Genomic DNA, 21,443 nt, shown 5'->3' on the forward strand with positions numbered 1-21,443 from the left:
GGCGTCCTCTCTTCCTCCACAGTCACAGACCCAGCACGCAGTCGCCCATTGTGTACAGATGAGAGGTTGACGCGTTTTTGTCTACAGCAAAGTGCAGAGCAAAGCAAAACCACATCAAGGGTAATAGTCACAATGCAATACACAAAAGCCACAACGCAATACACTAAAGCCACAACGCAATACACAGCTAACATCACAATGCTCCTAATTAAGACATCGCACACGTCCTTAACTCCCTTTGTTGCTCAGAATATACAAAAGGATTTTGCAAATTAAAGCTCAAAAACCAAATCAACCGGACAGCTTTCGCCCAATAAGTCAGGTAGGAAAATATAAATATATATATTTGTGCAACATATATTATATATGCTTCCAGTTCCTATCGACAGTCATTTATTACATTCATTTATGATTTAACACAATTTAAGTAAACATAAAAGGGGAGCTCCACCCAGTCACAAGTCCCTCCCCCCCCTGGCCCTCACCAACGCAGGCCCCCACTGATATCTCCAGAGTTGAAGTCTCCCCGCAAGAGTCATAAGGATGGGAGACGTAGTGCTCCCTGTAGGAGGTGCTATAGTGCAGTCAGAACCCGATTGGAAGGCCAGAGAAACTGTCCAATCAGCAGCAGCCTCTTCTGCACCATGACCTCTCCCATTTTGGTCCTCCACATAGGAACCGTGAGGGGTTGGCGTAAATATTTGTATAGGGGCTGGCCCAATATGATGACTATGGCAGATAACAAACTAACTGCAAGAATGTTAATTTGCAGCCACCATTATCCCTACACTCACCGATGACTTGCTTCAGTGGTTGTGACATCATCGACTGCATCACTTTCACTACCAATATAACCCCAGCCTATTATATCACTATAATGCGTATATATTTACTTTATCTGAACAGATGCTCCGCCCATCTTCCAAAGGGCTGGCTTTACTGAACCGGTGCACTTTCATACGGCTGTATTAGGATCCAGCCGCAGCCATTAAAGATCCACCCACAATGGCGGAAGTATCAGGCCCAGCATTATAAACTCTACTAATGAATGTATACAGAAAGCAGGGACATGTAGGACAGGGGTTACGGACCCTTCAGTTCTCACATTTAAGACCCCGAAGCTAAAAAATAAAATCCACAATAGTGCAGTTTTCCCTTAAGACAATACAAGTCCTATGACATTCAGTGCAGGACAGAACCAGTGCAGGCACATTGCTCAAATATATATAACAAAAAGATCTAACTAACGCGTTTCGCTTGTCTCGGGTTAAGTATTTTTTGATCAGTTGCAGTGCAGATTTGGTTGCATTAATGGTCTACCAATAAAACAGAATCATCTATACATTCAAGCGGCAGAGATTTCCTTTAATGCTTTAATGAAATGCAACGTGTAAACTTTTCTTATTAACTTGCTGGCGGGATTTTATTTTATTAATACGCTTCATTTGTCCCTGTCCGGACAGGCAGCTTGCGTTGCGTCATTATATATATATATATATATATATATATATATATATATAAAGAACACAAAAATCTCTAAAGTTGCGCTATTATATTATATTTTTACTGGTCGCTGTTAACACTCAATCCCCTACTAGTAGGGATTGAAACACCTTCTATACCAAACAATAGTGTCTTCAGCGCCCTATTTTTGTAATGTCCATACAATAAAATATACAATAAAATAATTGAATAGAATACACTTCCGAAGTAGTTCTTTTGAAGAAATTTTTCTTTTTATTTTGAAAACATGATCTAATACCCAACGCGTTTCGCCTCGGTAAGAAGCTTCATCAGGGGTTTGTGATCTTTTTACTAGAAATGTAGTGTTTAATACCCTTCAGAGTCAGGTCTTATTTGACAGTGGATGAGATAGAATTTATCTGTGCAGGCCCAATGGTTTTTTTTACCCAGATAGAACCTTATCTGTATATAGATATTAGATGAAATAGTAAATTTCTTTTCAGAAGAATATCTTTACACTACGATGGACTTTCTCCTAGGGCTTAGTACGGAGCGTGTCCAATATTAGAAATAGAAATGTATTAGATCCATAGAATAATTCAATCCATATATTTAGAATTTTCGACCATAAATTTCTGGGGTTATGGACTTTTTTTGTAGCAAAAAATCCCTTTGGTGTGGGACATGTGTGCTCTCCATGTGTGATCCTTGCTGCTTGGATCCCTAGGAGAGCACACTTGTCCCACACCAAAGGGATTTTTTGCTACAAAAAAAGTCCATAACCCCAGAAATTTATGGTCGAAAATTCTAAATATATGGATTGAATTATTCTATGGATCTAATACATTTCTATTTCTAATATTGGACACGCTAAGCCCTAGGAGAAAGTCCATCGTAGTGTAAAGATATTCTTCTGAAAAGAAATTTACTATTTCATCTAATATCTATATACAGATAAGGTTCTATCTGGGTAAAAAAACCCATTGGGCCTGCACAGATAAATTCTATCTCATCCACTGTCAAATAAGACCTGACTCTGAAGGGTATTAAACACTACATTTCTAGTAAAAAGATCACAAACCCCTGATGAAGCTTCTTACCGAGGCGAAACGCGTTGGGTATTAGATCATGTTTTCAAAATAAAAAGAAAAATTTCTTCAAAAGAACTAGTTCGGAAGTGTATTCTATTCAATTATTTTATTGTATATTTTATTGTATGGACATTACAAAAATAGGGCGCTGAAGACACTATTGTTTGGTATATATATATATATATATATATATATATATATATATATATATATATATATATACCAGTTACAGAATCTGTTTCCCAAAAGTCTACAAAGGATTTGCCAAAATTGTATTTAATAACATGATGCTGATACCACATATTCACTTTCTCTCACTGCAACGAGTTTTAGTGGAGATTTCTCCAATTAAATAAAAAAAATTACTGGTTGCTAGTGGTTACAGTAGGGTTGCCCTATGTATACCAATTAGGTTTAAAGGGATAGATACTACTAGTGTTCATTCTAGTACAAGGCATATTTTCAAAATCGCTGCAGGTCATCTTTCCTGCCTGGGGTGTCGCTCTCTGCTATACTGCTTCTAGCTCAGTCTGGTCTATGTTTGAGTACTGAAATACAGACCAGACAGTACTAGAAGCCGTAAAGCAGGTTTTGGAAGGTGCAGGGTGCTAGAATGAACGCTATACGCAGAGGCGTAGCTACCGTAAGGCAGCCACCGCGGCTGCTTGGGGGAGCAAGCGCCAGCGGGGCGCCCCCGGTGCCCGGGCACTCTAGTCAGACCCCCCCTTACCCCTCCGCATGCCGCCGCCACCGCATTCAGTCCGGCACTGCAGATAGCCTCCGGGCTCCGTCTCCTGCAGTAATGAAAAATGTCACGACAAAATGGCTGCCCCCTAATAGCAGACAGTTTTTACGGATGCTAGAGGAGGCCGCCGCCTCCTCTAACATCCCTAAAAAAACTGTCTGCTGTACGGGGGCAGCCATTTTGTTGTGTCATTTTTCATTACTGCAGGAGACGGAGCCCGGAGGCTATCTGCGGTGCCGGACTGAATGCGGGGCCGGCGGCGGCATGCAGAGGGGGTAAGGTAATTTTTTGGCGGGGGGGCGCCACAATATTAGTTACACCTCTGGCTATACGACCGTATTAAAGCGTTGCTACTCCTGTGCTTGGGAGATGCTTTGGTTAAGTAAAATCAAGTATTGATCCAACTCCCTCCCATCCTAGTAGTATTTCCAGGTTATCCTGCAGCGCCCGGTGATCAATATATATAAGAATAAGGTTCTATTAGCAGACTCAGACCTCACTGAACTCCTGATGCATTTCACTATTACAAGGTAAATACTATTTAATATACACTTTATAATTATATCATAAAAATAATAATAATAAATATTAAAGCGCTTGATAAATGGGGCAAGTTGGGCTTCCAGTGTGGAGTACAGTACAGGCATACTGTATATAAGCATCCCTGCCCTAGGTACACACCGACAATATCGCGTACCGGAGAGGGGTTGGGATCATTTGGTCTACAGCATTATGGTCGACAGTCATTAGGTCGACACCATTAGGTCGACATGGGTCTAGGTCGAAAGGACATTAGTTCGACATTGTCTAGGTCGACAGTCAAAAGGTCGACATGGGGTTTTTCACAGTTTTTCGACCTGAATGTCAACACAGTCGACATGGACACAGTTTAAAGTGCATTGCATCCCCTCGCATCGCTCGCCATTCGTCGGGCACACCCATTCGCTATGCTCGGCACACTATTTTATTCTCCCACCACGCCCTAGTGGGTAGTAGGGCATGAAATACCGCCTGTCGGCACATGTCGGCTCAAAAAACAGTGAAAAACCCCATGTCGACCTTTTGACTGTCGACCTAGACACTGTCGAACTAATGACCTGTCGAACTACCGGCCTATCAAACTAATGACCTTTCGACCTAGAACTATGTCGACCTAGACCCATGTCGACCTAATGACTGTCAACCATAATGCTGTAGAGCAAATGACCGCATCCCCCGGAGAGTTGGGATTGGAATTCCAGAGGAAATGTGATGGGTGATCCCGGGAGGTGGCCTGAAGTGAACGCAAAAAAATTGCATCCCGCGGGCTTAGTATAGGAGTGAGTGGGCGTGGTATAGGAATGAGTGGGCGTGGTGTAAGAGTGAATGGGCGTGGTATAAGAGTGAGTGGGCGTGGTATAAGAGTGAGTGGGCGTGTCAGCGAGATCTGTGCGGATGCTGCAGACAGTGTGCAGATGGTGGTTTGTCTGTCGACGTTGCAGTAAAAGTGGGTGTCCCTGTGCATATTATCACACCCCAGACTCCACCAACAGCAGACGCGGCGGCCACCACCTCTGAATCAGGCCCAGGATATCTATACTGTCTCTGCCATACTGGATACTATATACCAGTACGCCTAGAGTAGTACAGATGTAACCAGTCTCATTGTGGTTATGTCACGGACAAACGTACCCATCCGGTGTGCCAAGTCATGATTCAGGGCACTGAGCTACTGGCTAAGGTAATCCTTATGGGTGTGACAGCGTGGCACTGCCATGCCGGGGTGTGCCCGCAGCATGTACGTCGCACACGGACTGCCATGAGAGAGGTTACGTCTGTATCTAATAAATCACATTCAATAGTAGCCTGGTCTTTATATATTGTTAAACATTTCCTTCATTTATAAATAATGAGACCACTTTCTAGGGTCATCATCAAATAACTAACTGCCATAGGTTGTGTGTAGTTGTATCATCAGGTGTATTACACACACAGGAGTGTGTGGTTGTGCGCACCTGTAATACACTACACGGTACTTAGGCCCTAGCAGTTGCCGGGAGTAACTCCCATTGCACATATATCTATAGAAGTTTTATATTACACTAGTAGGGTTCCCAGACATGTTGTGGCTGTACAGTAAATGCACACGTATGTAACATGTCGCAGGCTTACCATGCTGTGCAATTGCAGTGTGTCGGGTGTATAACATGCTTTGTGCTAAATAAATAAAATACACAATACAAAATACAAAGATACATTTCTTCATAGCGTAGCGGGAGAGGCGGATCCCCCCCCTCCCCCCCTCCTCCCACGTACAGCATCACACAGGACCCTGTATAAAGCGGACACCATTCTACCTGAGGCTCACTGTAAGGAATGATACAGAACTTCTCCTACAGTTCTGGAGCAAAGGACTAAACACTGGGTAACAATCCTAATCTAGCTGCATTGCTGTGTGCAGGATCAGCAAGGGCGGTGTAACGGGGGCCGGTACCAGAAGCGGCTCCGTCACTGGTCTTTGTTGTTGCCAGATACCCCGCTTTCCGCTCTCAGCTTCTGGCTGCTGTTGTCGTTGTAATCGATCCAGTGCATAACCTCGTCTGGGAACTCCGGGGACTCCACCTGGGGGTGCAGCAGATAGAAATGTTTTACAGCGCAAATAACATTCAGAATTTAACGCTCTGCTTCCGCTAGCCTAGGCTTCTTCATACCCCTTGTATACACGATATATATTCTATGTACAGGGAACCGAGGGAGACAGCAAAAAATTACACATAGTGGGGGTTATGCTGGTTGATTCGCTCCACCAAACTCCACCCGGCGAATGTCCGCCCACCCGCCCCCCACCTTGCAGCGCTGGTTCGCCCGCACAGGCTGCGAATGGATGTTTAGGCTAACCTCGCACATCTATCGATGGTAACCGACCATCGAAAGTTGTGGAAGGTGCACGCATATAAAAGTGACTTTCAAGTCACTTCCGTGTGCGTGCCCGCTGGTACGGATATGGGCGGGCAGCTGACATCCGGTGATGTCAGCTGTCAGCCGCCCGGACCCGTGTCACCGCCTCATTACCATGAGAACCCCAGTAACTGTGATTTCCTCCCACAATATAACACTCTCTCTCTACAAGGCTCAGTTAGTACATCTCACTCAATGTGCTGTGACAAGGCCAGCAGGTACAGGTTACATTACAACTGCAGAGAATTAAATGTAACAATAGCGCCACCTGTTGCCCATGTATGATATATACTAAAGCCACTGCCCTAGCCTATGCAAAATATCTATTTTAAACATTGTGTGAGAATAGAAATTCTTTGCCCCATTTGCAACATCGCTTGCGCTAATTTATGTTTAACGGTATGGCGGGCAGGTAACACATTTACACAGTTAATGTGCAACACTTAGCGGGGTACAGTGGCGAAACTTGTGGGAGGTGATCCCAGGTGCAAATATATAATGTGTGCCCTCATCTTCCACCTCAACCCAAGATCACAATATGCAACACGGTAGTGAGTGACAGGGAGAGGCAGAGGGTCACAGGGAAAAAACAGTGGGTGACAGGGGCAGCAGTGGTAGTTCAGCCTCTGTCAGGGTTCACTGTACCCCCCCCCCCCAGCCCAGGCACATGGCTTACCTTTCTCTTACACATGGTCTGTACCACTTTGTCAGGGGAGTTCCCGATAATGTGCTGCCGGCTGAGCAGCACGGCGCAGACGAAGCCATCCCTCGGAGCCACGAAGCGCTGCTCAACGTAGAAGGCTTTGTCATCCCAGCAGAGCAGGCGTGAGCGGATCTCAAAGGCCTCCAGGAGGCGGAGCGAGCGGCGGTAACGCACTGTGCAGGCTGCCATCACCATGCCCGCGCCTAGGGAGTGTATGGCCCCAAAGAGACCGCTGCGGGTGAAGAAGGACAGCCGGGCGAAATCCGCTTCGCGGAGGTAACGGGAGTTGTTCATATGCAGCAGGAAGTCCAGGTCGTGGGGCAGGACCAGGCCGGAGAACGTATGTTCCTTCAGGAGATCCTTCACCACAGGCTGCAGCCGGGACCTCAGGACCGACAGAAAAGCGCGGACAAAATACCAGACATCTAGCAGGGAAAACAAGGCCGCAGCCAGGCTGAGGACTAGCAGCGCTATCCACATGGCCCCGGGGTCCGTGTAGCAAAGGCAATAAGAAGGCGGTTCAATATGGAGGACCTGTTGGAGAAGACAGATGTTACCAATACTGTTCTGCTGATGCTGTGTATCATACCAACCCACCAGCATTAGATGCCATGGTCGACAGTGACAAAAGGGTGACGCGGCAGTAGTCAACATATGAAATGATAGGTGACGATGCTCTGAGCTAGGAGTATAAAGTAGATGTGGGACCTTCTTCCCTTTCTTCTCATACAATGATGTAGATCTGGAGTTCTCAGCCCCAAGTCTCATCTACCCCCAACAGGTGATGTTGTGTGGCTGGCTGGCTGCCTGCCTGATCATTACTGCCCCAGCAACAGTAACTCACCTGTGTATCCACCAATCAGGACTGGTTACTGGTATCTGAGGGCTGGAGTTGGGAACAACCAATTTAAAGAATTCCAGGGAGAAAAAGGTTTGACCAAGGGCAGCCTGTCTCCAAACCAGCTGAAATGGTGAAATCCAGTGGCCCCCAGTGCTCCTTACCCCAGGGGACCCCGGACTCTGAGAGAATGTCACTAATTTGCACCTGTAGTTTGTGCAATCTGCTATGGTAATAAGTGCAACAGGATATGTGTATCTGATTTATATGCAGTATGAGATTATACAAACAATTCCCACAGTCAGCTGTTATTACAAGTTATCAGCTGCTACTGTCCAATATCATATGATTATAGGACCTATGTATCAAGATTTCCTCCACAACTGAAGTTTCAGCAAGGGTGGGCCCAGGGGCAACAATCACCCTCAAGTGCGTGTGTGTGTGTCCAGTGCGCCGCCAGCAAAGGATTTTAAACTCGGTCCTCGGGACCCCACACAGTGCATGTTTCCAGGTCGCCTCCCAAAATCACATGTGAAATAATTGGCATCTTTTACAATTGGGTCCCTATTGTGAGCAATGGGGACCGTCACGCTCTCTCCATCTGTAAGTACAGGGAAAACAGCAGTGCACCAAAGCTGGGTGCACAGTCCCACTTATAGATACTCAAAGCTGGGTGCACAGTCACACTTATAGATACTCAAAGCTGGCTACACAGTCACACTTATAGATACTCAAAGCTGGGTGCACAGTCACACTTATAGATACTCAAAGCTGGCTACACAGTCACACTTATAGATACTCAAAGCTGGGTGCACAGTCACACTTATAGATACTCAAAGCTGGCTACACAGTCACACTTATAGATACTCAAAGCTGGGTGCACAGTCACACTTATAGATACTCAAAGCTGGCTACACAGTCACACTTATAGATACTCAAAGCTGCGTACACAGTCACACTTATAGATACTCAAAGCTGGGTACACAGTCACACTTATAGATACTCAAAGCTGGCTACACAGTCACACTTATAGATACTCAAAGCTGGGTACACAGTCACACTTATAGATACTCAAAGCTGGGTACACAGTCACACTTATAGATACTCAAAGCTGGCTACACAGTCACACTTATAGATACTCAAAGCTGGGTACACAGTCACACTTATAGATACTCAAAGCTGGGTACACAGTCACACTTATAGATACTCAAAGCTGGGTACACAGTCACACTTATAGATACTCAAAGCTGGGTACACAGTCACACTTATAGATACTCAAAGCTGGCTACACAGTCACACTTATAGATACTCAAAGCTGGGTACACAGTCACACTTATAGATACTCAAAGCTGGGTACACAGTCACACTTATAGATACTCAAAGCTGGGTACACAGTCACACTTATAGATACTCAAAGCTGGCTACACAGTCACACTTATAGATACTCAAAGCTGGGTACACAGTCACACTTATAGATACTCAAAGCTGGCTGCACAGTCACACTTATAGATACTCAAAGCTGGGTACACAGTCACACTTATAGATACTCAAAGCTGGGTGCACAGTAACACTTATAGATACTCAAAGCTGGGTGCACAGTCACACTTATAGATACTCAAAGCTGGGTACACAGTCACACTTATAGATACTCAAAGCTGGCTACACAGTCACACTTAGAGATACTCAAAGCTGGGTACACAGTCACACTTATAGATACTCAAAGCTGGGTACACAGTCACACTTATAGATACTCAAAGCTGGCTACAAAGTCACACTTATTGATACTCAAAGCTGGGTACACAGTCACACTTATAGATACTCAAAGCTGGCTACACAGTCACACTTATAGATACTCAAAGCTGGGTACACAGTCACACTTATAGATACTCAAAGCTGGCTACACAGTCACACTTATAGATACTCAAAGCTGGGTACACAGTCACACTTATAGATACTCAAAGCTGGGTGCACAGTCACACTTATAGATACTCAAAGCTGGCTGCACAGTCACACTTATAGATACTCAAAGCTGGGTGCACAGTCACACTTATAGATACTCAAAGCTGGCTGCACAGTCACACTTATAGATACTCAAAGCTGGGTGCACAGTCACACTTATAGATACTCAAAGCTGGGTGCACAGTCACACTTATAGATACTCAAAGCTGGGTGCACAGTCACACTTATAGATACTCAAAGCTGGGTGCACAGTCACACTTATAGATACTCAAAGCTGGGTGCACAGTCACACTTATAGATACTCAAAGCTGGGTGCACAGTCACACTTATAGATACTCAAAGCTGGGTGCACAGTCACACTTATAGATACTGAAAGCTGGGTACACAGTCACAGTTATAGATACTCAAAGCTGGCTACACAGTCACACTTATAGATACTCAAAGCTGGGTGCACAGTCACACTTATAGATACTCAAAGCTGGCTACACAGTCACACTTATAGATACTCAAAGCTGGGTGCACAGTCACACTTATAGATACTCAAAGCTGGGTGCACAGTCACACTTATAGATACTCAAAGCTGGGTGCACAGTCACACTTATAGATACTCAAAGCTGGGTGCACAGTCACACTTATAGATACTCAAAGCTGGGTGCACAGTCACACTTATAGATACTCAAAGCTGGGTGCACAGTCACACTTATAGATACTCAAAGCTGGGTGCACAGTCACACTTATAGATACTCAAAGCTGGGTGCACAGTCACACTTATAGATACTCAAAGCTGGGTGCACAGTCACACTTATAGATACTCAAAGCTGGGTGCACAGTCACACTTATAGATACTCAAAGCTGGGTACACAGTCACACTTATAGATACTCAAAGCTGGCTACACAGTCACACTTATAGATACTCAAAGCTGGCTACACAGTCACACTTATAGATACTCAAAGCTGGCTGCACAGTCACACTTATAGATACTCAAAGCTGGGTGCACAGTCACACTTATAGATACTCAAAGCTGGGTGCACAGTCCCACTTATAGATACTCAAAGCTGGGTGCACAGTCCCACTTATAGATACTCAAAGCTGGGTGCACAGTCCCACTTATAGATACTCAAAACTGGGTACACAGTCACACTTATAGATACTCAAAGCTGGCTACACAGTCCCACTTATAGATACTCAAAGCTGGGTGCACAGTCCCACTTATAGATACTGAAAGCTGGGTACACAGTCACACTTATAGATACTCAAAGCTGGGTAGACAGTCACACTTATAGATACTCAAAGCTGGGTACACAGTCACACTTATAGATACTCAAAGCTGGGTACACAGTCACACTTATAGATACTCAAAGCTGGCTGCACAGTCACACTTATAGATACTCAAAGCTGGGTACACAGTCACACTTATAGATACTCAAAGCTGGGTGCACAGTCACACTTATAGATACTCAAAGCTGGCTGCACAGTCACACTTATAGATACTCAAAGCTGGCTGCACAGTCACACTTATAGATACTCAAAGCTGGCTGCACAGTCACACTTATAGATACTCAAAGCTGGGTGCACAGTCACACTTATAGATACTCAAAGCTGGGTACACAGTCACACTTATAGATACTCAAAGCTGGCTACACAGTCACACTTATAGATACTCAAAGCTGGCTACACAGTCACACTTATAGATACTCAAAGCTGGCTACACAGTCACACTTATAGATACTCAAAACTGGGTACACAGTCACACTTATAGATACTCAAAGCTGGGTGCACAGTCACACTTATAGATACTCAAAGCTGGGTGCACAGTCACACTTATAGATACTGAAAGCTGGGTGCACAGTCACACTTATAGATACTCAAAGCTGGGTACACAGTCACACTTATAGATACTCAAAGCTGGGTACACAGTCACACTTATAGATACTCAAAGCTGGGTACACAGTCACACTTATAGATACTGAAAGCTGGCTACACAGTCACACTTATAGATACTGAAAGCTGGCTACACAGTCACACTTATAGATACTCAAAGCTGGCTACACAGTCACACTTATAGATACTCAAAGCTGGGTACACAGTCACACTTATAGAGACTCAAAGCTGGGTGCACAGTCACACTTATAGAGACTCAAAGCTGGGTGCACAGTCACACTTATAGATACTCAAAGCTGGCTACACAGTCACACTTATAGATACTCAAAGCTGGGTACACAGTCACACTTATAGATACTCAAAGCTGGGTACACAGTCACACTTATAGATACTCAAAGCTGGGTGCACAGTCACACTTATAGATACTCAAAGCTGGCTGCACAGTCACACTTATAGATACTCAAAGCTGGGTACACAGTCACACTTATAGATACTCAAAGCTGGCCGCACAGTCACACTTATAGATACTCAAAGCTGGCCGCACAGTCACACTTATAGATACTCAAAGCTGGCCGCACAGTCACACTTATAGATACTCAAAGCTGGCCGCACAGTCACACTTATAGATACTCAAAGCTGGCCACACAGTCACACTTATAGATACTCAAAGCTGGCTACACAGTCACACTTATAGATACTCAAAGCTGGCTACACAGTCACACTTATAGATACTCAAAGCTGGCTACACAGTCACACTTATAGATACTCAAAGCTGGCTACACAGTCACACTTATAGATACTCAAAGCTGGGTACACAGTCACACTTATAGATACTCAAAGCTGGGTGCACAGTCACACTTATAGATACTCAAAGCTGGGTGCACAGTCACACTTATAGATACTCAAAGCTGGGTGCACAGTCACACTTATAGATACTCAAAGCTGGGTGCACAGTCACACTTATAGATACTCAAAGCTGGGTGCACAGTCACACTTATAGATACTCAAAGCTGGGTACACAGTCACACTTATAGATACTCAAAGCAGGGTGCACAGTCACACTTATAGATACTCAAAGCTGGGTGCACAGTCACACTTATAGATACTCAATGGTACACAGTCACACTTATAGATACTCAAAGCTGGGTACACAGTCACACTTATAGATACTCAAAGCTGGGTACACAGTCACACTTATAGATACTCAAAGCTGGGTACACAGTCACACTTATAGATACTCAAAGCTGGCTACACAGTCACACTTATAGATACTCAAAGCTGGCTACACAGTCACACTTATAGATACTCAAAGCTGGCTGCACAGTCACACTTATAGATACTCAAAGCTGGGTGCACAGTCACACTTATAGATACTCAAAGCTGGGTGCACAGTCACACTTATAGATACTCAAAGCTGGGTCCACAGTCCCACTTATAGATACTCAAAACTGGGTACACAGTCACACTTATAGATACTCAAAGCTGGGTGCACAGTCACACTTATAGATACTCAAAGCTGGGTGCACAGTCACACTTATAGATACTCAAAGCTGGGTGCACAGTCACACTTATAGATACTCAAAGCTGGGTACACAGTCACACTTATAGATACTCAAAGCTGGGTACACAGTCACACTTATAGATACTCAAAGCTGGCTACACAGTCACACTTATAGATACTCAAAGCTGGGTGCACAGTCACACTTATAGATACTCAAAGCTGGCTGCACAGTCACACTTATAGATACTCAAAGCTGGGTACACAGTCACACTTATAGATACTCAAAGCTGAGTGCACAGTCACACTTATAGATACTCAAAGCTGGGTGCACAGTCCCACTTATAGATACTCAAAGCTGGCTGCACAGTCACACTTATAGATACTCAAAGCTGGCTGCACAGTCACACTTATAGATACTCAAAGCTGGGTGCACAGTCACACTTATAGATACTCAAAGCTGGGTGCACAGTCACACTTATAGATACTCAAAGCTGGCTGCACAGTCACACTTATAGATACTCAAAGCTGGCTGCACAGTCACACTTATAGATACTCAAAGCTGGGTGCACAGTCACACTTATAGATACTCAAAGCTGGGTGCACAGTCACACTTATAGATACTCAAAGCTGGGTGCACAGTCACACTTATAGATACTCAAAGCTGGGTGCACAGTCACACTTATAGATACTCAAAGCTGGGTACACAGTCACACTTATAGATACTCAAAGCTGGCTACACAGTCACACTTATAGATACTCAAAGCTGGGTGCACAGTCACACTTATAGATACTCAAAGCTGGGTGCACAGTCACACTTATAGATACTCAAAGCTGGCTACACAGTCACACTTATAGATACTCAAAGCTGGCTACACAGTCACACTTATAGATACTCAAAGCTGGGTGCACAGTCACACTTATAGATACTCAAAGCTGGCCGCACAGTCACACTTATAGATACTCAAAGCTGGGTGCACAGTCACACTTATAGATACTCAAAGCTGGGTGCACAGTCACACTTATAGATACTCAAAGCTGGGTGCACAGTCACACTTATAGATACTCAAAGCTGGGTGCACAGTCACACTTATAGATACTCAAAGCTGGCTGCACAGTCACACTTATAGATACTCAAAGCTGGGTGCACAGTCACACTTATAGATACTGAAAGCTGGGTACACAGTCACACTTATAGATACTCAAAGCTGGCTACACAGTCACACTTATAGATACTCAAAGCTGGGTACACAGTCACACTTATAGATACTCAAAGCTGGCTACACAGTCACACTTATAGATACTCAAAGCTGGCTACACAGTCACACTTATAGATACTCAAAGCTGGGTGCACAGTCACACCTATAGATACTCAAAGCTGGGTGCACAGTCACACTTATAGATACTCAAAGCTGGCTACACAGTCACACTTATAGATACTCAAAGCTGGCTACACAGTCACACTTATAGATACTCAAAGCTGGCCGCACAGTCACACTTATAGATACTCAAAGCTGGCCGCACAGTCACACTTATAGATACTCAAAGCTGGGTGCACAGTCACACTTATAGATACTCAAAGCTGGGTGCACAGTCACACTTATAGATACTCAAAGCTGGGTGCACAGTCACACTTATAGATACTCAAAGCTGGCTGCACAGTCACACTTATAGATACTCAAAGCTGGGTGCACAGTCACACTTATAGATACTGAAAGCTGGGTACACAGTCACACTTATAGATACTCAAAGCTGGCTACACAGTCACACTTATAGATACTCAAAGCTGGGTACACAGTCACACTTATAGATACTCAAAGCTGGCTACACAGTCACACTTATAGATACTCAAAGCTGGGTACACAGTCACACTTATAGATACTCAAAGCTGGCTACACAGTCACACTTATAGATACTCAAAGCTGGCTACACAGTCACACTTATAGATACTCAAAGCTGGGTGCACAGTCACACTTATAGATACTCAAAGCTGGCTACACAGTCACACTTATAGATACTCAAAGCTGGGTGCACAGTCACACTTATAGATATTCAAAGCTGGCTGCACAGTCACACTTATAGATATTCAAAGCTGGCTGCACAGTCACACTTATAGATACTCAAAGCTGGGTACACAGTCACACTTATAGATACTCAAAGCTGGGTACACAGTCACACTTATAGGTACTCAAAGCTGGCTGCACAGTCACACTTATAGAGACTCAAAGCTGGCTACACAGTCACACTTATAGAGACTCAAAGCTGGCTACACAGTCACACTTATAGATACTCAAAGCTGGGTACACAGTCACACTTATAGATACTCAAAGCTGGGTACACAGTCACACTTATAGATACTCAAAGCTGGGTACGCAGTCACACTTATAGATACTCAAAGCTGGGTACGCAGTCACACTTATAGATACTCAAAGCTGGGTGCGCAGTCACACTTATAGATACTCAAAGCTGGGTGCACAGTCACACTTATAGATACTCAAAGCTGGGTGCACAGTCACACTTATAGATACTCAAAGCTGGGTGCACAGTCACACTTATAGATACTCAAAGCTGGCTACACAGTCACACTTATAGATACTGATCTCTAAACGGATCGTTCTCAGTACATAGTGCCCAATCCCTCGTGATCCCTCACCACTGAGCAGCAGAGGCATAGCTAGGGCGGAGCACCAGCTCCGGGCGCCGACATGTCACCTGGCGCCGGAGCTCTGCCGCCGGCTCCCCCGCCCTGCTCGCCTGCTCCCCGCTGTGCCCGGCATCAGTCTGCACTGGGGACAGTTAAAACCCGGCGAGCGCTCTCACTGTGCATGTGCCGGTTCGGGACGCCGGAGGCAGGGATGCGGCGAAATGACGTCACAACATTATCAACATCATGGTGCCGCATCCCTGCCTCCGGCGTCCCAAACCGGCGCATGCACGATGTGAGAGCGCTCGCCGGGTATTAACCTTCCGCACTGACTGATGCTGGGCACAGCGGGCATCAACATCATGGTGCCGCATCCCTGGCACCGGAGACCCTATCCAGGGATCAAGGGGTGAGCGCTGTGGGGTCCTATTATTATTATTATACAGGGGGAGCAATCTGTGGTGTCCTTTTATTATACAGGGGGAGCAGCCTGTGGTGTCCTTTTATTATACAGGGGGAGCAGCCTGTGGTGTCCTTTTATTATACAGGGGGAGCAGCCTGCGGGGTCCTGTTATTATTATTAACGAGCAAGGTCAGTCCCTCTTGGCAACGAGCAAGGACAGTCCCCCTTGGCAACGAGCAAGGTCAGTCCCCCTTGGCAACGAGCAAGGTCAGTCCCCCTTGGCAACGAGCAAGGTCAGTCCCCCTTGGCAACGAGCAAGGTCAGTCCCCCTTGGCAACGAGCAAGGTCAGTCCCCCTTGGCAACGAGCAAGGTCAGTCCCCCTTGGCAACGAGCAAGGTCAGTCCCCCTTGGTAACGAGCAAGGACAGTCCCCCTTTTTTCGCCGTGCAAGGGGGGGGGGGGGATTTCGAAACATGACCTTGCTCCGGGCACCGTGGAACCAAGATACACCACTGCTGAGCAGGCACAATTACATGCGCCCACCCAGAATTACATGATCCCGCCCAGTTGAGCTGTCAATCGCCAACGGCTCTGGGTACACGGGCAGTTAGCGGATCGACGTGGGGGATTATTTTCATTGTTTGTACGAGGGTCCGTGCTGCACTAATTGGGGGCCATGTGCTCAGGTGGTGACAATGACACTGAAAAAGAGTGAAAAACTCACATTGACCTTTTCATGTTTTGACCTTTTGACAATGTCGCCCAGTGGTGCAAGTAGGGAAAACGTCTCTTCAGCATGTGGTGAAAAATGGGCGTGGTCAGGGCGTGGTCATATGACACTAGGGGGAGTGGCTGGAATATTGCACGCCGAAGGCACAAGGCCAAAATTTACACAGTAATGCCTGTTACGCGTCACACCCAATACATATGACCCATGCCATGATGTCCGTTACACATTATGCCCCACACCATAATGCTCATTGCACCGCACAACTGATGCCCATTACTAATATGCCCCCACAGTGCCCCACATATGCCCCCAGTGCCAGATATCATATGCCCACACATTGCCACATCGCATATGCCCACAGTGCCACACATATGCCCCCAGTGCCAGATATCATATGCCCACACAGTGCCACATCTCATATGCCCACACAGTGCCACACATATGCCCCCAGTGCCAGATATCATATGCCCACACAGTGCCACACATATGCCCTCAGTACCAGATATGACCCCACAGTGCAACACATATGCCCCCAGTGCCAGATATACCCCCACACTTCCACACATATGCCCCCAGTGCCAGATATCATATGCCCCCACAGTGCCACACATATGCCCCCAGTGCCAGATATGCCCCAGTGCCACACATAAATGCCCCCACAGTTCTAGAAGTACAGTAAGCAGCAACTCACTGTGTCAGGTCCGGTCCTCCTCCCCCCCCCCCTCTAGTCCCCCGCCACCGCTGCCTGCTTTTTCCCTGGGGAGCGCATCTTGCGGGCTGGCTCCTGATTGGCTGCCAGGCAACACAGGGAGGGGAAGGAGAGACGCGCGATGTGCTCCCCTCCCCTCCGAAGGAAATCAGCTGTGGTGGGGCGGCGGAGGCCACGCCCCCGCCACTTACACATGCGCACATTGAACACTTATGGGGGTATTTGTTATGGCGGTACGGGGTACCGACAATATATCTTTTACCACCCCGTACCGCCATACTTGCACCCCTGATGTCGCCCCTGTGCATGTAGACCTTTTTGAGGTCGATCTAAACTCCACTCTGTGATCCACACTCCATTGATAGAAGGGGTCCCACGTTGGAGTGGGATATGGTCATTAGGGCAACGCTATTTAGGTTGACATGGCTTATGTCGACGCATGGAAAAGGTCTACATGGCTAAGGTCAACAGGGTTGGAAGGTCGACAGTCAAAAAGTCGACATGTGGTTTTCACTTTTTCTTTTTGAGCCGACATGTATTTCATACCCTGCCATCTACTAAGACGTGGTGGGAGAATATAATAGTGTGCCGAGCGCAGCCGGAACACACTGACAGTGTCCATGTCAACATTCGGGACAAAAAAAAACATGAAAAACTAATGTCAACCTTTTGACTGCCGACCTTCAACCCTGTTGACCGTAGCCATGTTGACCTATTTCATGTGTCGACATTCAGTGGTCGACCCAATGGATGTCAACCTAATATGCGTCGACCATACCCATACCTTTAGAGAGGCGTGGCATTATAGTACATGCTGGCGTTGTTTTAGTTAGCGGCTCGCTGACGCGTCCTGAGACACCGCGCAGGGATGCCGCGCATACTGTAGCCCTGAGCGTGCTGACGCATGCTGTACTCTGCAAGCCTGGGGCAGGCCAGGGTTACGTTACCATAGTTACCACGCCACACCTATAGTACTGACCACATTGTATGCAGTGCGGAGAAGCCCAGCCACTGTGTAATGCATACGCCTGGTCACAGCCTAACCCCCCCCCCCCCAAATGGGTACATTTACTAAGATGGGGTATAGCCAATCACATTCCACTACAATACTTATTTACTTAGCACCTTCTAGACCAGGGATGAGGAACCTTTGACCCTCCAGCTGGCATGCCCTGCCACAGTTTTACTAACCCTCCAACTGTACCGAATTTGCCGGTGCAGTACCGTTTTTTAACAGTCTGTACCGGCAAATTATAATTGTACCGAATTTTTTTTTTTTCATTGCAGCCGGCGTCAGCCTCACTCATGTGCGCCGCATCCTCCTGGCTCCCGGGCCCCTGTGCTGCGCCGCCGACTTCATCCCCTCCACCCCCTCCCACCCGGCGTTCCCAAGAGTGCTTAGCAGCGGCCAGTGCCGTGCGTCATTACGTCACGCGCCGGCACCGAGCACCACTCATGGGAGGAGTAGGGCTCGTCCAGTCTCGCTCTTGGCGCCAATCTGCCACTGCTGCTCAGGCTTGCGGTGGCCAGCCGGGACTCGGAGCCCCGGCGCGTGTGACACTGGGCTGGGATAATCTTGCATCGGAGGAGCCTGCCACAGCACACACTGTAAGTGCATGGCAGCAACTTAGGTGGCTCAGGCCTGGCTGTACTAATACTTTAAATATTACATCTCCACACTTCTCTTGACTGTTATCCATCGTGACGCACCTGCTGCAGGCTGCAGCTCATGTCACTTGGTGGCTGCTGGTATATTAAATAAGTAGGTACTTGTGTATTTTGGCGGCACCCATCGCATTGCATACCATAAGGCATACGATGGTATGCGATGCGACGCGATATCGCGCGATATTGTACAATGCCATACAATTTTAAAATTGTATGACATTGTATATGGCATACAATGCGATGCGATGCAACATTGTATAAGCATCCTAATGGGTGCTTACAATGTTAAATGCACCCCCACGCCACCCTCCACTATAAACATGAACCCGAAGCGTGGCGAGCGCAAGTGGTGGCGGTGCGCGTCCTCCGACCTTTTCATACCCCCACTATCCACGTCGGCGTGTAGTTGAGAATAGAAAGTGTGGCGAGCGCAGCGAGCCACCGAGCCCGAAGCGTGGCGAGCGTAGCGAGCCCCGCGAGGGGACGCAGATACCTTCGCAGGTATCGGAGTCCCCTCGCGGGCTTCACAGGTATCCGCGTCCGCTCGCCACTTCGGGCTCGGTGGCTCGCTGCGCTCGCCACACTTTCTATTCTCAAGTCCGCGCCGATGTGGATAGTGGGGGTATGAAAAGGTCGGAGGATGCGTACCGCTGCGCTCGCCACGCTTTGGGTTCACGTTTATAGTGGGGGGGTGGCGTGGGGGTGCTTATACAATCTTTCATCGTATAGGGGCCAAAAACCGCGTCGCATCGCATGCCATCGGGTGCATGGCATGCGACGCGATTAAAACATTGCGCGATGGAAATCGGGGGCGCCGCTATAATACACAAGTACCAATAACTTTTTATTTGAAATGCCCGGAAAGTGGGTGGCCACACCCACTTTACTTGTGGCCACGCCCCCTTACTGTCTGTGTACCGATTTTAGCCCTTTAGATGTTGGAGGGTATGCTAAAACTGTTGCAGGGCATGCTGGGATATGTAGTTCACCAACAGCTGGCGGGCCAAAAGTTCACCATCCCTGCTCTATATGATAACAGATAGGATATGATTGGTTGCTATGGGTAACATCATACCTCCCAACTGTCACGATTCCGTCGGGACAGTCCCGATTTTCGGGTCCTGTCCCGACGTCCCACCCGCGGCAGGCATTGTCCCGCTGCGGGGGGGTGGCAGTTGGGAGACCCCCCAATGTAGTAGAATAGACGCTGTGCGCACGCGCACAGCATCTATTCTCGTATGAAAATGAGGTTGCGGCTAATTAGCATAAGCCGCGCCCTCATTTGCATACGCCACGCCCCCTTTTCGGGCGCTCGCGCGGCAAAGCCGCGCGAGTGTCCCTATTTCTTCACATGAAAAGTTGGGAGGTATGGTAACATCCTATCTTCAATAGAACTCACATCTTAGTAAATTTATCTCTATGACACCCAAAACATTCCCCCCTTCCTCCCTGTGACACCTAAAACATACCCCCCTTCCTTCCAACGCCGCCAGGAAAATCAGTTATCAATGCACATCAGAGACAGCAGGCTGCGGCCTAACACCTGTTGTGAGACTACAAGTCCCAGCATGCCACAGCAGTCTCTCCGGCTAGCAGGACAGGCTGGGACTTGTAGCTCCCCTGCAGGTGATGGGTGAGACCACCACCAGGCCCATGCCCCCTCCCCCCAGGGAACAGAGCAGGGGACATAGGAAGGAATGAATGGAAGGAACAGACCTGTGTCCTGCAGGCTGGGCGACATCCAGTGGAGGAAGCAACCACTGGCACAGGAAGGAGGGGTGCCCACAGGGCAGAGGGCAAGGAGGCAGCTGCCAGGGATCATATAAATGTGCTTAGCAGGAGCCCTGTCATTCCTGTGCCCAACACATAGACAGCCACAAGAGATCTGAGATCAGGGCCACGGCTTATTGCACTGCAGCCGCGGAACCCCCTCCTCACTGCTGAGATGGTATATTCCACTGTCTATAATTGCTGCTGAGATCAGAGAGCAGAGATTAACCCCTCCTGGCCTGGGGAGCAGCCGGTATCTGTGTACTGGGTCCCTGCACTGGGTGCATAGTGTATGAGGCAGAGATTAACCCCTCCTGGCCTGGGGAGCAGCCGGTATCTGTGTCCTGGGACCCCTCCTGGCCTGGGGAGCAGCTGCTATATGTGTCCCGGGTCCTGCACTGG

At 47.1% G+C, this 21,443-nt stretch overlaps 1 protein-coding gene across 1 annotated transcript; it reads right to left on the bottom strand.

The window, feature by feature from the left end:
• Nucleotides 1-3,501: 3,501 nt before the first annotated feature.
• THEM6 (thioesterase superfamily member 6) lies at nt 3,502-21,187 on the bottom strand. Its single transcript, XM_083144935.1, has 3 exons — nt 20,988-21,187; nt 6,914-7,474; nt 3,502-5,901 (listed from the first exon to the last, which is right to left on the bottom strand). The coding sequence occupies exons 2-3, from the start codon at nt 7,418-7,420 to the stop codon at nt 5,788-5,790; spliced, it is 621 nt and encodes a 206-aa protein (XP_083001061.1). The 5' UTR covers nt 7,421-7,474; nt 20,988-21,187; the 3' UTR covers nt 3,502-5,787.
• Nucleotides 21,188-21,443: the final 256 nt, after the last annotated feature.

The sequence above is a fragment of the Crinia signifera genome, chromosome 5 (assembly GCF_055691185.1).
Source record: "Crinia signifera chromosome 5, ASM5569118v1, whole genome shotgun sequence".
NCBI classification, from domain to species: domain Eukaryota; kingdom Metazoa; phylum Chordata; class Amphibia; order Anura; family Myobatrachidae; genus Crinia; species Crinia signifera.

Bases quoted from the DNA above. Each gene is read 5' to 3' on its own strand.
- THEM6 (XM_083144935.1), bottom strand. From the start codon at position 7,420: ATGTGGATAGCGCTGCTAGTCCTCAGCCTGGCTGCGGCCTTGTTTTCC. The intron at 5,902-6,913 runs GTAAGCCATGTG...CTGCACCCCCAG, and splicing joins AGACCATGTGTAAGAGAAAG to GTGGAGTCCCCGGAGTTCCC.